Here is a 19,622-nt window from a genome sequence, read left to right as displayed (position 1 = left end):
TCTGTTTAACCAATAAAATAGGACGAGGATTGAGGAGAGAGAGAGGGCTACTACAAGCTGTATAAAAAATATAAAATAAAAATTAATATACTAGGTCAGCCTAAAAGACTATAAGGCCGAGCTTTTCAATTGAAGCCTAAAGCCTTTTTATTAAACGAACTTTTATATATGTTTAAGCCTTGTTCCAACAATCAATTTTAGACATGTAAGCTTAGGTCTTTACGAGCTGAGCCAAAGCCCCTAAAAGACTCCTGATTCATTTAGCACCCCTAATCTAAGGCTCTGAATATGACGATATGGAAAGTAGTTTCATTGGCAAAAATGGGAAAAGCAGAAAAAACATGAGTTGTGTAAAAATATATGTATATAACACTTCCTGAATATAAAAATGTACAGAAAAATTTATATACATTCCTATTTTTTTTTTAAGAATTTAATATTTCTCATATTATAGAATATAAAATTATTTTTTATATATATAAAATATGTAGGATTTATATTATTAAAAAATATTAGATTTATATTTTTTTTCTTTATCTTTCTTATCCTCACATAACTTTATATGAACCTCTTTTACCAAAAAAAATAAAAATTACAATATTTTTATATATAAATAGGATATAAAATTATCTCCCAGAATAAACCCTCTTTTAAAAATATATTTAAAGTGACTTGGTCCTTTAAAAGCATGTATATTTTAATGGATGAATTTTCATCCAAAACCCTTCTTAAAAAATGCATAGTAGAACTCTCAATAGTCAAATACCAATGCAGAACGAAATAGAAAGAAAAGGACAATCACATTCATCTAGAAGATGGCCAAAAATGGACTTAATAAAATAATTTAAAATTGCTCTAGTTACTTCTTGAATATTCCCCGGTCATATTTTTCTAAGGACTAATAAAATTTCTTAAGCACATGCCCCGATGCCAGCGAAAACGTCACCCTAATCGTTGACCAAAAAAGAAAAGAAATTTTAAGTTGAATTAGATACGATATTCCATCATGATGAGAGGTTACCTAATCTGTTTGAGAATTTTCGAAAGGGATTATTTACATATTATTTGTCAATAAAATTCTCGTATCAAATAATAAAGTTTTAACCCACACCCTTAAAGATTATGAGCCAAACTCCTAACTAATTGTGCCCATGATAGTTGGCTAAACCAACCCAACCCACCCTCCCCCTCTTTTTTTGTTCTGGTGAATGCTAAATGCTAAATAAATTGAATTTAGTAATGCAAGTTGCAACTGCTTTTCTAAAGGAGAAGAAAAAAATATCTGATTGACCTGTTGGTATTGTGCTGCACTTTACCTTCCCAGTAGTCGTATAACTCATGATTGGCATATCATATTTATAAAATTAAGTTGAGATGGCATATATAAATACAGGGAATCTTATATTTATAATTTTTTATTATAAATTCTTATAAATTATATTATATGTTTTAGGAAAATATTTCTAAGTAAGTGTATTCTTTGAAGTATATAGTATAATTTCTAAATAAAAAATTTATAAATATAACTCTCTCATTTTTGGATAATTTATAAATATAATTCTCTCCTATAAATATAAGACACTAAATAAGTTCTGCACATGTCATTTTACGACTGTATTGAATGATTTCCTGAACTGAATTTTTTTTTGCTACTCTTACTCTCCCTTATTCTAATTATTAATGGGTTAAATCAAAGAGTTAATTGTATACCCAAAAAAAAAAAAATCAAAGAGTTAATTGAGTAGTGAATCCTCGAATCAAAAATCTCTTGGATCAATTGTCACACTGATTTTATTAAACTACGTACACTAATGAATTTTTTTATTTTGAATAATTTAAAGGTATTCTCGGATCATAATTGAAGACTAATTCTCATCGAGCATTGTCGGATCTTTTTGAAGGCAGCTCTTTCAAAAAAAAATTATTATTATTATTTCTAGGACTCAAACTCAAAATCTCTTAGGAAGGAATACGACCTCCTTATATCATATCTGACAAAAGAGTTGGGTTATTAGATGAATTTTTAGCCCATTAAACACGAATCAGTAAGTGAACTATAAAAGATATTAAAATAGATCATAACATTATCCTCATATTTGCTAAACCAATCACAATTGATTGTAATACAGAAGAATTATTTAAAAATTGTGGCATGTCTCCTAAAAAAAATGAAAAAGCGAAAAGGCAAAAGAACAAAGGCATCAACAGATATTTATAGATTGAGCAAAACTCATGCTGCACCTGCTTCTACACCTCCTTCCTCACATACCATAATAACATCATACAACTTAACTCTCTACACTCACTTCTCAGCCACTCTCTCTAACAATCTTTTTTAGTTTCACTTTGTCACAAAATTCAAAACAGTTCCTTTTATGAATAGATAAACTCACTGCATTGATCAGGTTTAGCCGCCAGCTGTTAAGAGCCTCACAAGCTCAAAGTCAAAGGCAAAACCATCTTTAATTTTCTATCAAAGCTTGAGCTAGCACCATATTCCATTATGAATAATCCTCAGGGTCAAGTGAAGGAGGAGTTTCTTGGAGAAAGTTTTTCATCCTTTTCTGGTGACCAGAAACCAAATATGGTTACTCCCCAACCAATTGAGGGGCTTCATGAAAATGGTCCTCCACCATTCCTCACAAAAACATATGACATAGTTGATGACCCTTCCACTAATCATATAGTTTCATGGAGCATAGGGAACAACAGCTTTGTTGTGTGGGATCCACAGGCCTTTTCCATAAGCCTTCTCCCAAGATTCTTCAAACACAACAATTTCTCCAGTTTTGTTAGGCAACTTAACACCTATGTGAGTAACTTCTCTTTCTACTCAGCCACCATCAAGATGATATATATATATATATATATATATTTTATTTCCTCTTCTTGTTTTTTCTCATCTTTGTGATGAAATGAAGTAATTATAATCTTCTCAAAAGGGGACAATAACATGAGATCACGGTTTTGTTTTCAGTCTGTGTTGTTTTCATTATGGATACTGCATTTAGATGCAATGATAGCCTTATCTTCATTGACGTTCATGAAGCTGCTGGAATTAATGTGTTAGTATTCTTCTATCTTCATTTATCACAGTTGGTACTTAATTTGTAGGCTTTCGATTGGTCCCATCTTATCCTTTTTGTTTGTTGGGTTAATTTCCCTATTTTTGACATTTTTAGTCTAATGTCTTGTAAAATAAAAAAGTAGAAAATTTACAATATAAAATGATACAAGACAGTATTGATTTGCACCTTTATCATCTGCAGTGATGATGCTATATATCTTTATTAGATGTGTGTGTATCCTTTAATTAGATAAGAGTTTATCATATGAATTTCTCAAACCTAGTGAGATAATTTTATAGATATGAAAATGAAGGAAATTGATATTATTCTAGGGGTTTAAAAAGGTTGATCCAGATAAGTGGGAGTTTGCTAATGAGAGGTTTCTTAGAGGACAAAGGATTCTTTTGAAGAACATTAGAAGGAGGAAAGCAAATCAACCTCAGGCACTATTAGAGCAAGTTCCAGACCCTTGTGTTGTTGAGGTAGGGCATTTTGGATTAGATGGAGAAGTTGATCGTTTGAGGCGTGACAAACAAGTTCTCATGGTGGAGTTGGTGAAACTCAGACAAGAGCAGAAGAATACAAGAGTTCAACTTCATGAAATGGAAGGAAGGCTTAAAAGGACAGAACAGAAGCAGCAACAGATGATGAACTTCTTGGCAAGGGCAATGCAGAATCCTAACTTCATGCAACAATTAGTTCACCAAAAAGAATGGAGAAAAGAGCTTGAGGAAGCGTTTTCCAAGAAGAGGAGGCGACCTATTGATCAAGGGCCTAGTAATGTTGAAATAGGTGAATTGGGCTTTGTTGAAGATTGCTCAGTTGAGGTATCAGATCTGGACCTTGCTTTGAATATGGAGGGACAAAGTGGAAGCCAAAAGGACTTAGAGGAAGATCGTTTTCAACTTGAAAGTAGAGACAAAGACATTGATGAGGTGTTTTGGCAAGATTTGTTTAATGAGGGTGTTGAAGATCAAGATGTGCTAGGTTTTGAAGATGTAGATGATTTGGTTGAGCAACTTGATTATTTGGCCTCTAGTCCTAAATAGGGGGCTAAACACCATCTCTTTTGAGGATTTCTTGGAACAAATTTAAAGCACATTGTTATCAAGAAATGGACACCTTTTGACGTCATAAACAGTTACGATGCAAGTCTGGTTAATTGTTGTTCTGATCATGGTTTATTTTCAACAGTTAACTTTATAGCCTTCAAGTTAATATCACATGATTTCTATGAAAATTGTAGTTTTTGCTGCAATGAGCTCGGCAGGAAAATCTTGCTAGCTTTGTGACATTACATGCCATTTGTGTTTTCAATTTCAATACCCAAGAACAAGATGCGCGCAGCCATCTTTTAGAAGGGTTTCTTAGTATGCAAAAATGCAAGGCTAACCTGGAACCTTGATATTCAATTATTGAATAGATAACCAGGTTAATTGTGGCTTCAAGTACATGCTAATGCTATATTCTTCTCATACTAAACTTTTTTCTGCTAATTAATGCTATATTGAATATTACATGCTATTTTGAATATATCTTTTTTGGTGATATATATATATATATATATATACGCATTTTATATTATTGAGTAACTGGCTTCTAATCATTTTTCACTATAGTGGCGCACTCTGCATTCTGTGTCTTCCAAATATGATTTCAAACATGAAATCTAATTTACACATTCCAAACGCATCTTAGAAGTTGCTACTTGCTACAACGAAAGAATGACTTTCACACATTATAGAACAATTGTTATCGGAAATTCATTTTACATTATGTTTTTTCCACACACAAAAAAGAAAGTTATATATAAATATGGATTCGTTTTTTCATGCGAGGAATGTAGATAAGTTATTTATATTGAATTCAAAATAACGTTGATTTGGACAAAAATTAAAGTGCTTTTGTAATTATAATTTATTTTAAAATTATAACAGTCTTTATCATTATAATTTTTTAATCTGTTAACTCAAAACGACGTTGTTTTAAAAATGAATGTAAATAACTTATTTATATTTATTGCATAAATCCTATAAATATAGCTGAGTAAGCGGTTGGTCTATCATTATCATGATATCAGTCATACTGAGTACCAACATGAAGCATAAGTGGATCAGTCATAGTAATGCATGAATGTGAAATTCTTTGTAGTAGGGTTTGCCAATGCCTTAATAAATTGACTTGGATCATATTGTCTGCTTAAGTGATAAAGTTGCACATGCTATGCATGACCATTGCAGCTGACAAGACATTTTTTTATCCTGGAAAATTTTATATATATATAACGTGGGGAGAAACCTTGAGACCAAATATATCTCTAGCTAGAGAGTGACGGATATTAAAAAAACAAATAATTAAGATCCATATAAAAATAAAAGTAAATACTCTTTTGGGTCCTTGACAAAAAATATAGTCCCCATTTTAATCCCTTACAAATAAAAATTACTCTCGAGGTCTCTAAGAAATTCAAAGTGGACCTATTTAATTGAAATCATGGTCCCTCACAAATTCAAAAAGACACGCATTAGTTCCTTAAAAGGACTAAAATGAATCCATTTTGAATTTCTTAGGGACTTTCAATTTTTATTTTTTTTAAGGGACTAAAGTAGAGACCATGTTTTTTTGTTAGGGACCCAAAAATGTATTTATTCTAAAAATAATAATCTTCTTGTTAATAATTAACTGAAAGAGTCCGAAAACTTAAATTTCAAAATTTGCCTTTACAAGCTTTATACAAATACATATAATTATCTGAGTTTGAGGGGATATATAAAAAGTAAAAAAGTATAGTTTAATCGCACAAAGATTTATATTTAAATGTGAATTATAAAATTATCAATTATATGTTTAAAGTGTGACGTTACTTTACATAAAGTTTAAAAAGGAGAGTCTGAGAGCGTCTTCAGAGTTCTTATGCGGACATACATTAGAAGAGAACTATTGAAAGTGGACTCTTATTATTAACTAATCGTTTTAATGTCCAAAATTAATATAAGATCAATAGTTATTGCCTGTTTAGAGCTATTACTTTTATTTCCAATTTTTCTTATAAGTAGAATTTTTATTTTTATTTTAAAAAAAAAAAGATCCCGTGAATTTATTTATATATATATATATATATATATATATATATATCAACTTTCTGGAGTTCATGCATGTATTTTTCAATTATATATTTATTTTAATAATTTATCCAAATAATAAATTATTTCATCTCTCTCACTTTAAAATTCTAAGAAAAATTCTGTACAATTATCAAATAAATTTTAACTTTATTTTTTAAAATCTTTTTTTGACTCTCACCTAAAAGTAATTTTTAACTTAAAAAAAATCTCAAATAGGTTCGTACGAGAGACAAAAATAAAATAAAAAAATCATTAATTAGAAGCGAGGTACACTAAAAAGATGGCGAGTGACTTGTGCAAAGCTAATTGTGAAAGAGAGTGAGACTTGGTTAGTTACGGGTCCACGTTGTCAATTGCCCCTCCGCAATCGACTTAACCATTTGTTTTGTACTTTTGTTAGTGAATTAATTCAGGAGCTGCAAGCATTTTGTTTTTTTTTTTTTTGGGGGGGCATTTATGGGAACCCACAAATTAAGGTACACATACAAACAAGAAAGGAAAAGTAATCAGGATAATGGTTGGGTTTTTAGTTTTGTATTTGCTGAAATTATGTAACACCGATATTTAAAAAAAAATGAAGTATCGTTTTCGACATTTTCGATATTATGATATAATAAATTAATTGATATTTTAACAAATTAATATAATAAAAATTAAAAATAGATATCGAATAAATTTCACTGAAATGTATAAGAGATTTTTAATATTAAATATAATAGTAAATATTTACATCTTATGTTTCTTTATAAAATTGACGGATATTTTAAGTTTAATTTTATTTTTTTGTTAAATAATTGAATATTAAATATAATATAAATTATATAAATTAAAAAATTATTTAATATCAAAACATGTCCTAATGTGTCAAAATCTAATATTTTTAAAATTAATGTGTTGGGATATCGTGACATGTCATGTCCCATGTCGGTGCAAAATATTAAAAAGTAAAACCTTTTTCTATAAGAAGTAAAATACCTTTTGAATTAAAAATATGTTTAATTTTTAATAAATAAATGTTTTATGAAAAAAAAATAGTGTTTTTCTTAAGTTTACAAGAAATCTTTTAAAAATAAACTATATTGTAAAAATAATTTAAAAAGAAAACATTGGTAATATGTGTTTAAATTAACTTTTTTTTAAGTTGTTTTTTTTTTGGATACCAAAAAACAAAACTTTTTTTGGGGGTTCTTCGGACAAACTTTTGTTTTAATTACGATTAAGTAAAAAATTTAGAATTGAAATATGAAAAAAAATACTGAGTATTATCTCATCGAGTGTCATGTATATAATTTAAATGAAACAAATAAATATTGAATATAATTTAAACCCTAAGAATTCTCTACCAAAAAAAAACCCTAAGAATTGATTCCTAATTTAAGACTTGAGCCAAAAATAGAAAAATAATCAAGAGCAATCACACCTATAATAAGGAAACTAATTATCCAATGCAATGGGAAATAAATCAGAAATGATTATAATATATATCTCCATTGTTTACAATGTATAGTCCAAATGATCTTAAAAAGGCACCCCTGATATTAAGCTAATACATTTAGATAAATTAAATAATTCCAGCAATTATATTCCAGATATTAAGCTAAATAAAAAAAAAAACTTATATTTAATATTTAAAAAGTATGAGTGGATTCTATTTTGCCTATTTGAAACAATACTTGGTAAAGAAATTAAATTACATATATCATGTAAATGATAATCCCTTACAATGAATATAAAAGAAATAATAATCCAAAAAAGGTGATGATCTAATGGAATATAATCAATCAAGTGGATACATGCAATTCACCAAAATGATCTATAGCTGAATTTTCCTTTGTAGTTGGAACCACCCAAATAGGAGGTGAATTTATCTTGATTTCATATGGAGTGAAGAGCTTGACACTTTTATTTTGAAGATTGAAAACACCCCAATCATGACCACCATAAGACCAATCTAAATTCATCTCTTCCCACCTATCATCTGTGAAATAAATTGAATTTGCTTCGTATCCAGATAAAGCTTGAGAAGGCACTGATGTAGACTCATTAGCACCTAGAAATAGAACTTTATTGCGTAAAGACCTTATCTTTTGCCATTTGATCTTTCTAAGGTCAAGTTTATACACAATAAAATGCTTTGTTCTGTAAAGACAAACAGTATCAGGCTCTTCCTTTAGTACCTCACCATCTGCATTGACAAAATTTCCAATATACCTTTTTACCAACAACAAGTCTCCCTCTGATATCACTAAGTATAATTGTGTTGAAAAATTGTCCCTTGGAAATTCTCTGTCTTCTTCCTCAGCTCTTTCTATGGTTGGTTTAACATCTAAGATCTTTCTAGGAATTCGTTGCCAAATATCCCATGCGTCAACGGAGCCATCTTCCGCCAAAGCATAAAGATAATTGTTGCTAAACACAATGTCAGAATAAAAGCTCTTAGCATCAGAGATTTTAACCCACGTGTTAGACTTACATAATGCAAGCTTACATGGACATCCATACAATATGGCAAGAGTGTAGTGCAAAGGAGAGGTAGAACACATCAATGCAACTTTGGATACAAAGGTCTTTTGTAAGAATTGAACAAAATAAGAATGTTCAACAGGGTGTATGAATGTATGAGGAAAGGGTGGGAAGTGAATGAAAGTAGCAGATGAAGGATTTAGAAGAAAAGGTGATCCGTTTATGTCTAAAAGCACAAGCCAATTACGAGAAGAACCAACACACCAGGCACCGGCCCACATGGGACGTGAGCATGTTTTTCCACTCATAGCGCTTGTATTCTATCACAGTGAAGATGCTACGATTAACTGTGGTTGGGTTGTCTTCGTTTGTTTCTTCTAGGATGCTAGGAAGAATGGCATAGGGAAAGGAGAGACAAGCCATTTGAGCGGTGATGTTGTTGTGAATTTGGTTTGTGAAGAAGACTCACAACTTGGATGTTTAAATAGGTAAAAAAATAAGTAAGTATTAGAGAATTTTATTTGATTATAATTTTGATTTGATTATGATTCTCATAACAATTGGAACACCCAAGATATATTGAACTTACCTCTTTGTTCTTATAATTCGTTTGAATTTTGGGTAATGGTAGATTTAATTAGGATTCGCATAAATTTTGGAATCCTCATATAGGATATTGATTGATTGATTATGCAAACGACAAACTTGCCTCTTTTTTCTCATAATTCATTTGAATTTGGGTAATGATAATTTGATTATTTACAAAAGTTAAATTTCATAATTGTGGTATATTTTTTTTAAAAATCTTTCTGTTAGCTATGATCACGTGCAGGAAAAATTAGACAGAGAGAGATTTTAGTGAGAATATATTGCATCTTAGTTTTCGGCCGACAAGGATGAAATTGCTATTATTTTAAAAAAAATTCAAGTACCCAATATATGATTTTTGAGATTATGTTTTGATATTTCCTAATTATTTTTGACAAAATAAAAGATACAAAAATTCCTAAATCATAAATTTTGATTTTCATGCATCTTTGAATAACTTCTTTCTTTTTAAAATTTTTATACTAGTTATCTTATCTGTTATTGATTTAAATTTCATATATATCATTACCGGATTTTAAGAGATATTATTTATAAGAGGTATTGTCAGTTTTCTACCAGTTATCTTATAATCCATTTTTTATTAAGAAATATTATTTATTAAATAATTAAGATAATTATAAATTTTTGAAAAGATTATATAAAGATATCAACTATCCTATTTTTTATCACTTTCTTATTTTTTGAAGATTTTCAAGAAAAAATAAACTATCCTTTTTCTTGTTACTTGCAAAATGCTTATTATGTGGGATTGTATAAGAAAAAAAACACAATATAAAGGGTTATTGTTGGTTTAGGGTTCAATGGATTTAGCTTCTCTAAAGTAAAAGGCTCACTTCAAAAGAAAAAAAAAATTGAGGAATTATAATCATTGACGGAAAAATTAAATGAGCACCAATAGTCATTAATTCAAGTAATAAAAGGTTAACTCTTTTGAGTTTTGGGAATGGATAAAATTGTGTGATTAGTACAATATGAGTGCCGGGTGTAACGGAATATTAATTGTGATTTACATAATTTGGTTTTGTGGAAATTTTATGTTTACCTCTATCCATAATTGGTTTTGTGACTTTATCAGGCCATCAGGGAGAATCACTTGAGCCCTGTTTGTCTGTCTACCTCGCTTTTTATTATTCTTTTTACCTTAATTTTGATAGTTAATATTATTTATATTTAATGAATTTAATTTTTTAATTATATGAATTATGAGATATAAATAAATTAATAAAAAAACATAAAAATTTATTTTTTTTCTTATATTAATTTAAGAATAATCTGTTATTCTAATATTATTTTTTTCTTGGTCCATGCTCCAAGCATATTATTGTGATAATTTATAGTTGTTTATATGGGTGATGAATAAAAAATTGAAAATAGATGAAATGAAAAAGATGGAGGAAGTGGGTTTTAAGCAATGTTTTAAAACTCGACCTAGTCATCGACTCCGAGGTACTGGATCAATGATTAATAGTTTAATCGGATTTCAAAATAATTATATAATAAATATTAATTATGAACATTATATCCAACAAATAAAAGTAATTCAGTAATAAGCCTTCCGATCCTCAAACAAGGGAATTCAAATTCGAATCCAGCTAATACCAATTTGATGATCAATCCAATGGCCGACTACATCATCAATCAAATGGCCATCTCACGGTTGGGCTTGAAATTTATACATTCATATATATTTTACATGCTTTTTGTCTTTTGATTTTACCAGGATCGTGTTTATTATTTGGTTATTACTTTACAGTTTACACTGTCACTTAAATTATTCTTCCTTTACATACAGTTTTTTAGCACATAACAAGTAGGCCACAACTCAAAGCTTCTTAATCTTTCTATTTTTGGACAAGCTGTATCTGATCGGTTCTATATAATCAAACCCTAAATGCATCCAAGATAAGAAATATCAATGATTAAGGAAGCTCATAATTATTCAAAATCAGATGCCGAAGAAGAGGATGTTGATTTCCACATGTTGTGGACCAAATGAAAAAGTGGCCAGGCTTAAAACTCGGGAACGATACACCAGCAATAAGGATTAAGGATGGCATTAACATCTGTTCGAACCAGGAAAAACGCAGGGATAAATCCACCGAACTATAGTTATGTTCACAATATACTGGAGTAAAAGGACTGCCACACAGGCTGTGAAACAAGTAATTAAAGCAGCATTCAGCTTACACACATCCGGGGAGGCTTCCGGGGAGGCTTGAAACTTTAGTTGATGTATAAAATGTGGGTTTTCAGAGGATGCTGGAGAAGGGCTGGTTTTCAAACGGAGGGAGTTCTCAGGAAATATATATTCATTAAAGGAAAAAAATAGAGACACTGTCATGTTCTGTGTTCTTTCAAATGATCCACAAATATATATGTCCATTTGGAACGTGTTGAATTAAATTGATGCTACATGCATCAAAGTTCAAACTCAAAGAATATATATTGCCTACGAGCCGCAAATCTTAATTGAGGGTTCCGAACAAAATCCAGATATATATTGCTAGGCCAAAAAAGTTTTCTGCACGGCAAAATGTTATACTCAAATTTAAACTTAATTTTCAGTAAAAACACAAGTAACAGGAAACCTAAACAAAGCAAAAATGCATTATCACTAAATTAAGCTCCAACAACTTCGGTGGTTCCCTCTGGTGCCATTGTTTCATCAGCGGGTCTGTCAACCTTAGTACCAACATCTTCGGAGTAATCCCCATGGACCTACATGGACCAAACAGAAAATGTATCGCATCAATCCACTTGATCGGATTAAAAACACTTTCATGCCAGACATGTTAATTGGCAAAAGTAGTTGAAAAAGAAAATATTTGAAAAAAACAGCTAAAATTAGCTCAGTTGATGTAAAGGAAATATTTGAATGACTAAACAACCGAGTTCTATTGTCGTGAACGAAATAATGGAACACTTTCACGAGGGGTAAACTAAGAAAAAAAATGAAAAGTGATATTTTATTTTAAAAAATACCTCCATCAATTTTCCAAGATCAAACTTTGGAGCTTTAAGGATCTTGACTTTTCGAATGAAAACATTCTGCAGAGGATAGATACTCGATGTAGCTTTCTCAATTTCTTTTCCAATCATCTCAGGAAAAAACTTGCGGACAAGTTCCTTCAAATCACAGGATGTTGCCTGGTTGATCATTATCTCGCGCATCTTCCTACGGATCTGGAAAGTCAAAGGTGTATTTTTAACTACTAATATGCAATATTACAGAGGAAAACTCAAAGTAGTCCCCTCTCAACCAAAAATCTAATAAAAAAACACAGATTCATAATACAGGGCAAAACCCATTTACCAATTGCCAAATTCAGATACACGATCAAATAAATTACTAAGCAATTTGGAGCACAACAGTGACAACGCAATACCAAGAATCAACTAAGGTAAAAAAATAATATTACTGAGTTCAGACCATTAATTTATTTTTATATCTCAGTACTTCATAGAAGAGAAACACAACCAGCAACATGCGCTGGATAATGTTGGCCATATGCTTCTATATTAAGAATTGAACACATTGATAACAAACCAATATGTGCATCTAATAAACATTAGCATATATACCTGTCTAATCTGGCTTGACTGTGCATAACAGGTTCTCTTCACCTGATTACTTCTCCTCTTGGTAAATCCAATGCAGAACATCCTCAATGTGTAGTTGTCAGTGGTTTTCACATCGACATGGGCCTCAATCAGGGTTTGCCACTTTCGCACCAATGATCTCAGCTTGTCAGTGGTGAAATCCATTCCCTAGAGATTAAAAGAAAAAAATCAAATTAGTTAAGAACAATGCAGGAGAATATTATGATCCACAGAATCTTCAGGCATATATCATACCCAGAAATTTGTAAGAACATTCTTCCCTTGGACATCTTCAGCTCTCAACCTGATCTTTTTGAAGGAGTGGTCCTCGTCCCCTTGAAGATCAGCCAAAGATACCTCAAACACTCGATGTTTGAGTCCTTCTGAAGCAATCTGGTATTTGAAATACCACCATGTTTTATATAAGCATGTTAAGTTTATGTATACCAAATCACATACGCAAGAAAATGAGCCACTGTAAGCAACCCCTTGGAAGACTCAAATCATTTTTAACCAAAGAACAAAAATGCAATACACGTATCTTGAACAAAAATTAATTCTCCTCATATGATATAGAGACCTATGAAGTAAAATCCCATAGGATGGAGCTACTATTCTGTTTAATTTCTTACAGTTCACTCAGTAAATAAATTTTTTTCAGTCATTTGATTAAATGCATCGAAACAAAAAAAAATGAAAAAAAAGTCCCCGAGTAAAATGAAAGCATACATTTGTACATAACTATATTAGATCGAAATCAACAAACATCCAACCTTATACTGAAATCTCAGAACCTAACACAAATCCAAGCTATATCAAAACAAATTATTCATTTTGAAGACTCAAACAAGTGACCCAAAACATAAAGCAAACCAAATTTCATTAAAAACTGAATCCCATTTCACAATTCCATATTCCAAAAAAAAAAAGAGAGAGAGCATTACTTTGGTACCCTGAGTACGGGTGACAAGTGTCTTTCCAACGTTTTTGACCTGAAACACTGAAGGAGCTTTTATGTCGTACCAGTCCTTCTTGGAAAACGGATCAGCACTGCACATTCATAGTTAACAAAACAAAACCCAGAAATGAATATGAATAAATAAGGCAAAGTAGATGCAAAAAATGAAACTTTGAAAGGTGATAGGAATTGGATACTCACGCCTTTTTCTTGCCACCTTTCTTCCCCTTCGAGATCCGCTTGTTCTTGCCAACAGCCATGACTCACTCTTTGCAAAAACACCACCTCCAGATGACGGCCAAGAGAGAGAGTGAATTCGGCACACGAATCAGAAACCCTAAGTTGTAACTATTATATAGCTATCTTCAATACTGGTTTGTTGCCACCTCTTTTGGTTTCATGTGTAGGTAGGGTTTTTCTGAAATCAACATTAAATGGACCTGGTCCTAGGTTTGGGCTTGGCATTGGGCTTTTTCTGCTTAGAGGCCTCAACAGTGAACCAGATAATCATAATTCACAAGGGTTATGGCATGGGCTTTTACTGTTCAAATTATAAACCTGATCTGATGATTATTAGGCCCATCTAAGCAAGCCCCCTTTCAGTGTTTAACGGGTCCGAAGAAGCCCTTCTCTCTCTGCTGTTTCTAAAATAAAAAATTGAAGTTACGCACGGAAAAGCAATTATAAAATTACATAAGTTATTTCATTTTAAAAGAGATAGATACAAGGAATGAAAATTATAAGGGAGAAAGTGTATGATTTTTTTAATTTAAATTTTAAATAAAATAATTATTATTTTGTGTCTATCTCTTTTAAAAAGATATAATTTTTATATCATTTAAAATAACAAATATTTTTCCTTTGTAAAAATGACTCTACCAGGTGTAAGTCATGTATTTTAGTTACAATTGCTGTAGTTTGAATTTTGCACTGAAATTAGACATTTTTTATGGTTCAGATTTTTTTAAAAGAAAAAACAGATAGAAGGTAAAACAAATCCGTTACAAGCACAGACATTTAATTATGTATTTATTTATTATTTTTTGATTAAAAAGAAAAAAATTATAGGTTGAGATTTTCTATAATTGAAAAAGAAATGTTGTTGAGCCCCTTCTTTCTAAAAAAAAAAGAAAGCAAAGCAATTATGTACATGTCGAAGTGCTGGCTTTTCAGTATTTATTTTTTTAAATAATATCCCTTTTTAATCCCTTTAAGTTTTTATTTTATCTATATATTTTTATTTCATTTCGTGAATTTGATTGTGAACTTGTTGTGAGATTCATTAATTTTATCCTTTGTTTGGATGGAAAGAGAAAAATTAAAAAAAAAATAACACTATATTTTCTTTCTTATATTTAGATGAAGAGAAAATAAAAGAAAATAAATATTTTTCTTTTACTTGGTTGTGTAGAATATAAAAGATATATAAAAGAAATCATAAATAAATGAAATAGTTAATACCCTTGCTACAATGTAATAAAATTTTATATTTATTTTTTCTATTTTACAAATCATACACAATTATTTTAAGATAAATAAATAAACTTGATAACAAATAAATAAAAAGATTGGCACTCAAATTAATTAAAACATTATAAAAAAATTACACATTTTGAAATGAGCAAGCTACCCACAGAGTTAAATATAAAAATATAATGTATTTTACCAAAAAAAAATATATAAAATATAATGTATTTTACCAAAAAAAAAATATATAAAATATAATGGAACATTCCCTACCAGTGTTATTAAACCCGGTCGGGATACTAGGTTATCGGGTCACTGGTCGGACCAGTGAGTCACTGGTCGGACCGGTTGACTTGGATATATATAGATATACAAATATATATATATAATTATGAACATATAAATTCAATTATATTCTTCATATTTAAGATGAATTAAACAAGATTTATTAAATAAGCTAAAAAACATGAAGCATAAATAAATAAAAATACATGCTATTACTATGTCAATTTAAATTGCAACTCAAAATTCTCCTAAACATATCTCTCAATGACAGTGAACTCATATTTTTCAAATTCAACTACATTAAAAATGACATATGTCACAATCTCTTAATTTATTATTCCATAAATTGCTTCAGTATTGGAAGCTGAAATTTGAGGTCATTGTAGAAGAGTATACTAACAAATAAGATTACAAAAAAAAATTAAAATGAGTTCTACATTTTTTTGGACAAAAACAATTTTGATATTTTTTTTTAAATGTGTGACCCGACCGGGTCACTGAGTCACCAGATTTGGCCAGTTTTGTCCGGGTTTTGACCTGATCGATGCATGACTAGTCTAATGTTTGACCTGAACCGGTCCGATAACCGGTTCACCGAATTTCGGGTCGGGCCGAATTTTACAACACTGTTCCCTACCATGAAAATCTAATATTGCATTTGTGGTTGACAAAGTAGGTAAGACAGCGTACGACTTACTATCTTGGAAGCAGTGGGTAGAATTGTAATTTAAATGTAACACCTAAGTCTATCCCTTCATTTCGGATTGAGAAGAGAAAAGTTGTCACCGACGATTTATATTTTTCCTTTATTCCTTCGTTTCTTTTCGATTGTTTTCTCGTGAAAATATAAAGGGAAATAATTATTTTATGATGTATAAGATAATTATTTTATACAAAATAAATAAGATAGTAGGATCTATTTTTTTTTAGGAAAAATAAAAAATAGCGAATTTTATTGTCTTATTTCTATTGCATAAGATAATTAATTTATACAATATAAAATAAATAGATCCCATATATAAAACATTTTAAATATGTCACGTGTCACAAGTTTGTGTCAAATATGCATACCTAAAAATATAAAAACATTTTAAATTAATTTTCTACGAGTTTACAAGAGATTGCCGGATCAAACGAAAATCTATATTTTTAAACAATATTTACATAATTTTCAAATTATAGGTGCATATATCTATTTGAGCAGTTATTGATTTTAGATTCCAATGATTTTTTATTAAGTTCGTATTACTTTTACATTTTTTATATAAAAATTGCTCCATTTTCTTAATATTAAAAAAAATTAATACTTCCTCTATTCAACCATGGTAGTAAAAATCGAGATTTTACCTAAAATTGGAAGGAGGATAAAAAATCGTAAAATGTAAAATCCTAACGTAAAAAAATCGTAAAAGTTTTTGGAATTTTGATGAAATCGTTTTGAATAAAAAAAAACCGTAAAATCATAAAATCGCATATTTATATCGAGATTTTAACTACCATGTGTTCAGCAAATAAGAGAATTATTTTTTAGAAATTCAATATTATTTGGCTCTTTTATTTACGGTACCAAAAAATAAAGTGAAAACCAACAAAATCCGATATATTTGATGTATTCTTTAAACATGCTGACATGGGTTTGATCCCTGACTGTATGTATGGAAAAAAAAATTGTTGGGAGAGATTTACCCATTTCATGTCATCTCTTGTCTCGAAATGATTAGTCTTCGGTAGGGGTGCTAAACAAACCAAGGGCATTTGGCCTAGCTCATGAAAGCTCAAACTTACATGTCTAATATTAATTGTTTAAACCAAACTTAGATTTGTACAAAAGCTTGTTTAATAAGAAGGCCTCGTACTCCAATTCAAAAGCTCGGCCTTAAAGCCTCTCAGACTGACCTAGCACACTAATTTTTATTTATATTTTATATTTTTTATACGACTCATAATAGCTCTCGCTCATCAATCCATTTCACTTCATTTTAGTAGTTAACTAAGTTTTTTGAATGATTTTGTGCTATATTATGCTGTTTTGATATATATTTAATTTATGTGTTTTTGTAGAATTATTAGTGTTGTTTATCGTATATTTTGTTTGGATAAATTTTCGATGTCTTATTTATTTTTAACAGGCTAAATCAGATTTTTATTTCTTTGTAAATAAGTCAGACTATATGCCGATGATTATATTAATAACAGGTAACACGCTAGGTCAGACTGACACATTTAAAAATAAACTTAGTCTTTTAAGACCAATGTCCGGCCAGTAACAACCCTAATCTTCGGTTGTCAGCTGCAAAAAAAGTAAAGAATGAAAGAGATACATTGAAAAGATATAAAATTATTCTTTCAATTTTTTATGTGTCAAATATGTGTACTTAAAATTATAAATAAGATATTTTTTAATATTTTTTTTTGCAGTCAATGAAAATAAGTTATTTCTGGTGAGCCCAAAACGACGTCGTTTTGGGATGGAATTCAAGATGTTTTTGTAATTCTAATATATTGCAAGTTATATTAGTCTTTGTCATTATAATTTTTTAATCTTATAACCTTAAAATGACGTCATTTTGAGCTCGCTGGAAATAACTTTATCTCTGATAACTGGAAAAATACTTTCCCTTTTTTAATTCATAAAAATATATTTTTAAAAATATTGTTACATATATAATTTTTTATCATTTGATTATAATGATATTTCTTTATATTTAGATGTTTGTATTATAATTCTCCCTCTAAGTCTTTATTTGAAAGATGTAAATTATTAGTGGATTCCACGATTTTATTTTATTTTTTGGGTTTTATTTGAAGCATTGAGCATCTTTCTTTATTTTTTATATGCTTATATTATAATTTTACCTCGTAGTCTTTACTTGATACATGTAAGTTATTAGTGAAGTCCCTGGAGGATTTTTTTATTTTATTTTTGAGGCATTAAGCATTTTTTCCCTATGAATATTCTCAAGAATAATTGCTAGGAAATGACCTTGTGCTTTAATGGCGATGGCTATGAAATTGAAGGTACACATTGATTTCGTGGCACGTCGGTCGTCGTATTCCACAACACGCCACCAATTATATTGGTATATTATCGTGGAATAATATTCTATATAATTTTGTACTAGTTGATATATATTTTATAATATTTTTAATTTATTAACAGGTATAGTTATATAACATCCCGAATTATATTTTTTGCAAGAATAATATAACACTTTTAATATATATATAAGTATACAACACAGGAAAGAGAAAAGGCCTCGGTTTTAAAATGGTGTCACTTGTCAGTAGCCACCTAACTACGTATTATTGTATACATTATAAATATTGATAGCTAACTAACTAATATGTAATTTTTGTAACACAAAAAGAATTGTATTCAAAAAATGTATAATATTTTTAAGAGAAATTTTTAAAAAGTTCTTCGTTATGATTGAATCCAAACATGTTAAGAATCTTAGGTGCATAAGAAAATGCTTATTTTATAATAATTTTAAGGAAAAATATTTTTTCATGTTATATGAGAATTATTTTCTGCTACCAGTAATCTTATAATTTTTGTGCAATATTTTAGTTTATTTTTTTAATAAATATGAGCCATACAAAATAGGTCTATAGTATGAGATATAAATTATTATTGTTTATTTTAAAATTTTCCAACATTACGAAGTGATTCATGTAAATAGTTAAAAAAAAAATTATTCTAATATCACACACAGGATTTATCGTCACAATATTATTAGAAAAATAATTTGTTTATAATTTTTTTTTTTACAAATTATACTAAGTATGATAGATCAGACATTCTTGATTGAAATATGACTGATCATGCATAGTATAATTTATAAGAATTTAAAAAAAAATTATAAATATAATTTTTCTCATATTATTAATTACTTATTTACTAGTAGGGGGTTCGGTCATCCAAAATGAAAATGTCAAAGTACACTTTGTAAATTCTACGTGGCCAGTTGTTAACGAAGAGAAGACTAATCGGCAAATGGAAACAAACCTTATCCTCGATAAACGGAATTTTTTTATTTTTTTTTT

At 29.5% G+C, this 19,622-nt stretch overlaps 3 protein-coding genes across 3 annotated transcripts; 1 reads left to right on the top strand and 2 right to left on the bottom strand.

The window, feature by feature from the left end:
* The first annotated feature begins 2,503 nt into the window (after window positions 1–2,503).
* On the top strand, window positions 2,504–4,117 carry LOC133318209 (heat stress transcription factor A-6b-like). Its single transcript, XM_061520202.1, has 2 exons — window positions 2,504–2,812; window positions 3,401–4,117. The coding sequence occupies exons 1-2, from the start codon at window positions 2,504–2,506 to the stop codon at window positions 4,115–4,117; spliced, it is 1,026 nt and encodes a 341-aa protein (XP_061376186.1).
* A 3,857-nt stretch (window positions 4,118–7,974) lies between these two features.
* LOC133318208 (F-box protein At4g35733-like) lies at window positions 7,975–8,964 on the bottom strand. The gene has a single exon (XM_061520201.1). It carries the CDS (start codon window positions 8,962–8,964, stop codon window positions 7,975–7,977), a length of 990 nt encoding a protein of 329 aa, XP_061376185.1.
* A 2,721-nt stretch (window positions 8,965–11,685) lies between these two features.
* LOC133318188 (small ribosomal subunit protein eS1) lies at window positions 11,686–14,209 on the bottom strand. Its single transcript, XM_061520172.1, has 6 exons — window positions 14,025–14,209; window positions 13,810–13,915; window positions 13,121–13,258; window positions 12,848–13,033; window positions 12,248–12,448; window positions 11,686–11,983 (listed from the first exon to the last, which is right to left on the bottom strand). Exons 1-6 carry the CDS (start codon window positions 14,081–14,083, stop codon window positions 11,885–11,887), a joined length of 789 nt encoding a protein of 262 aa, XP_061376156.1. The 5' UTR covers window positions 14,084–14,209; the 3' UTR covers window positions 11,686–11,884.
* Window positions 14,210–19,622: the final 5,413 nt, after the last annotated feature.

The sequence above is a fragment of the Gastrolobium bilobum genome, unplaced genomic scaffold (genome assembly GCF_033153095.1).
Source record: "Gastrolobium bilobum isolate Gb01-03AN ecotype WA unplaced genomic scaffold, APGP_CSIRO_Gbil_v1 utg9368, whole genome shotgun sequence".
NCBI lineage: Eukaryota > Viridiplantae > Streptophyta > Magnoliopsida > Fabales > Fabaceae > Gastrolobium > Gastrolobium bilobum.
This window is presented reverse-complemented; position numbering and strand designations above follow the sequence as displayed.

What these genes read in the sequence shown, in the direction of transcription:
- LOC133318209 (XM_061520202.1), top strand. Translation starts at nt 2,504, where the DNA reads ATGAATAATCCTCAGGGTCAAGTGAAGGAGGAGTTTCTTGGAGAAAGT. An exon ending in TTAGGCAACTTAACACCTAT is followed by an intron (nt 2,813 to 3,400) that starts GTGAGTAACTTC and finishes ATATTATTCTAG; the next exon opens with GGGTTTAAAAAGGTTGATCC.
- LOC133318208 (XM_061520201.1), bottom strand. Translation starts at nt 8,964, where the DNA reads ATGAGTGGAAAAACATGCTCACGTCCCATGTGGGCCGGTGCCTGGTGT.
- LOC133318188 (XM_061520172.1), bottom strand. Translation starts at nt 14,083, where the DNA reads ATGGCTGTTGGCAAGAACAAGCGGATCTCGAAGGGGAAGAAAGGTGGC. An exon ending in AGTCAAGCCAGATTAGACAG is followed by an intron (nt 12,449 to 12,847) that starts GTATATATGCTA and finishes TTGACTTTCCAG; the next exon opens with ATCCGTAGGAAGATGCGCGA. An exon ending in ATCTTGGAAAATTGATGGAG is followed by an intron (nt 11,984 to 12,247) that starts GTATTTTTTAAA and finishes TGGTCCATGTAG; the next exon opens with GTCCATGGGGATTACTCCGA.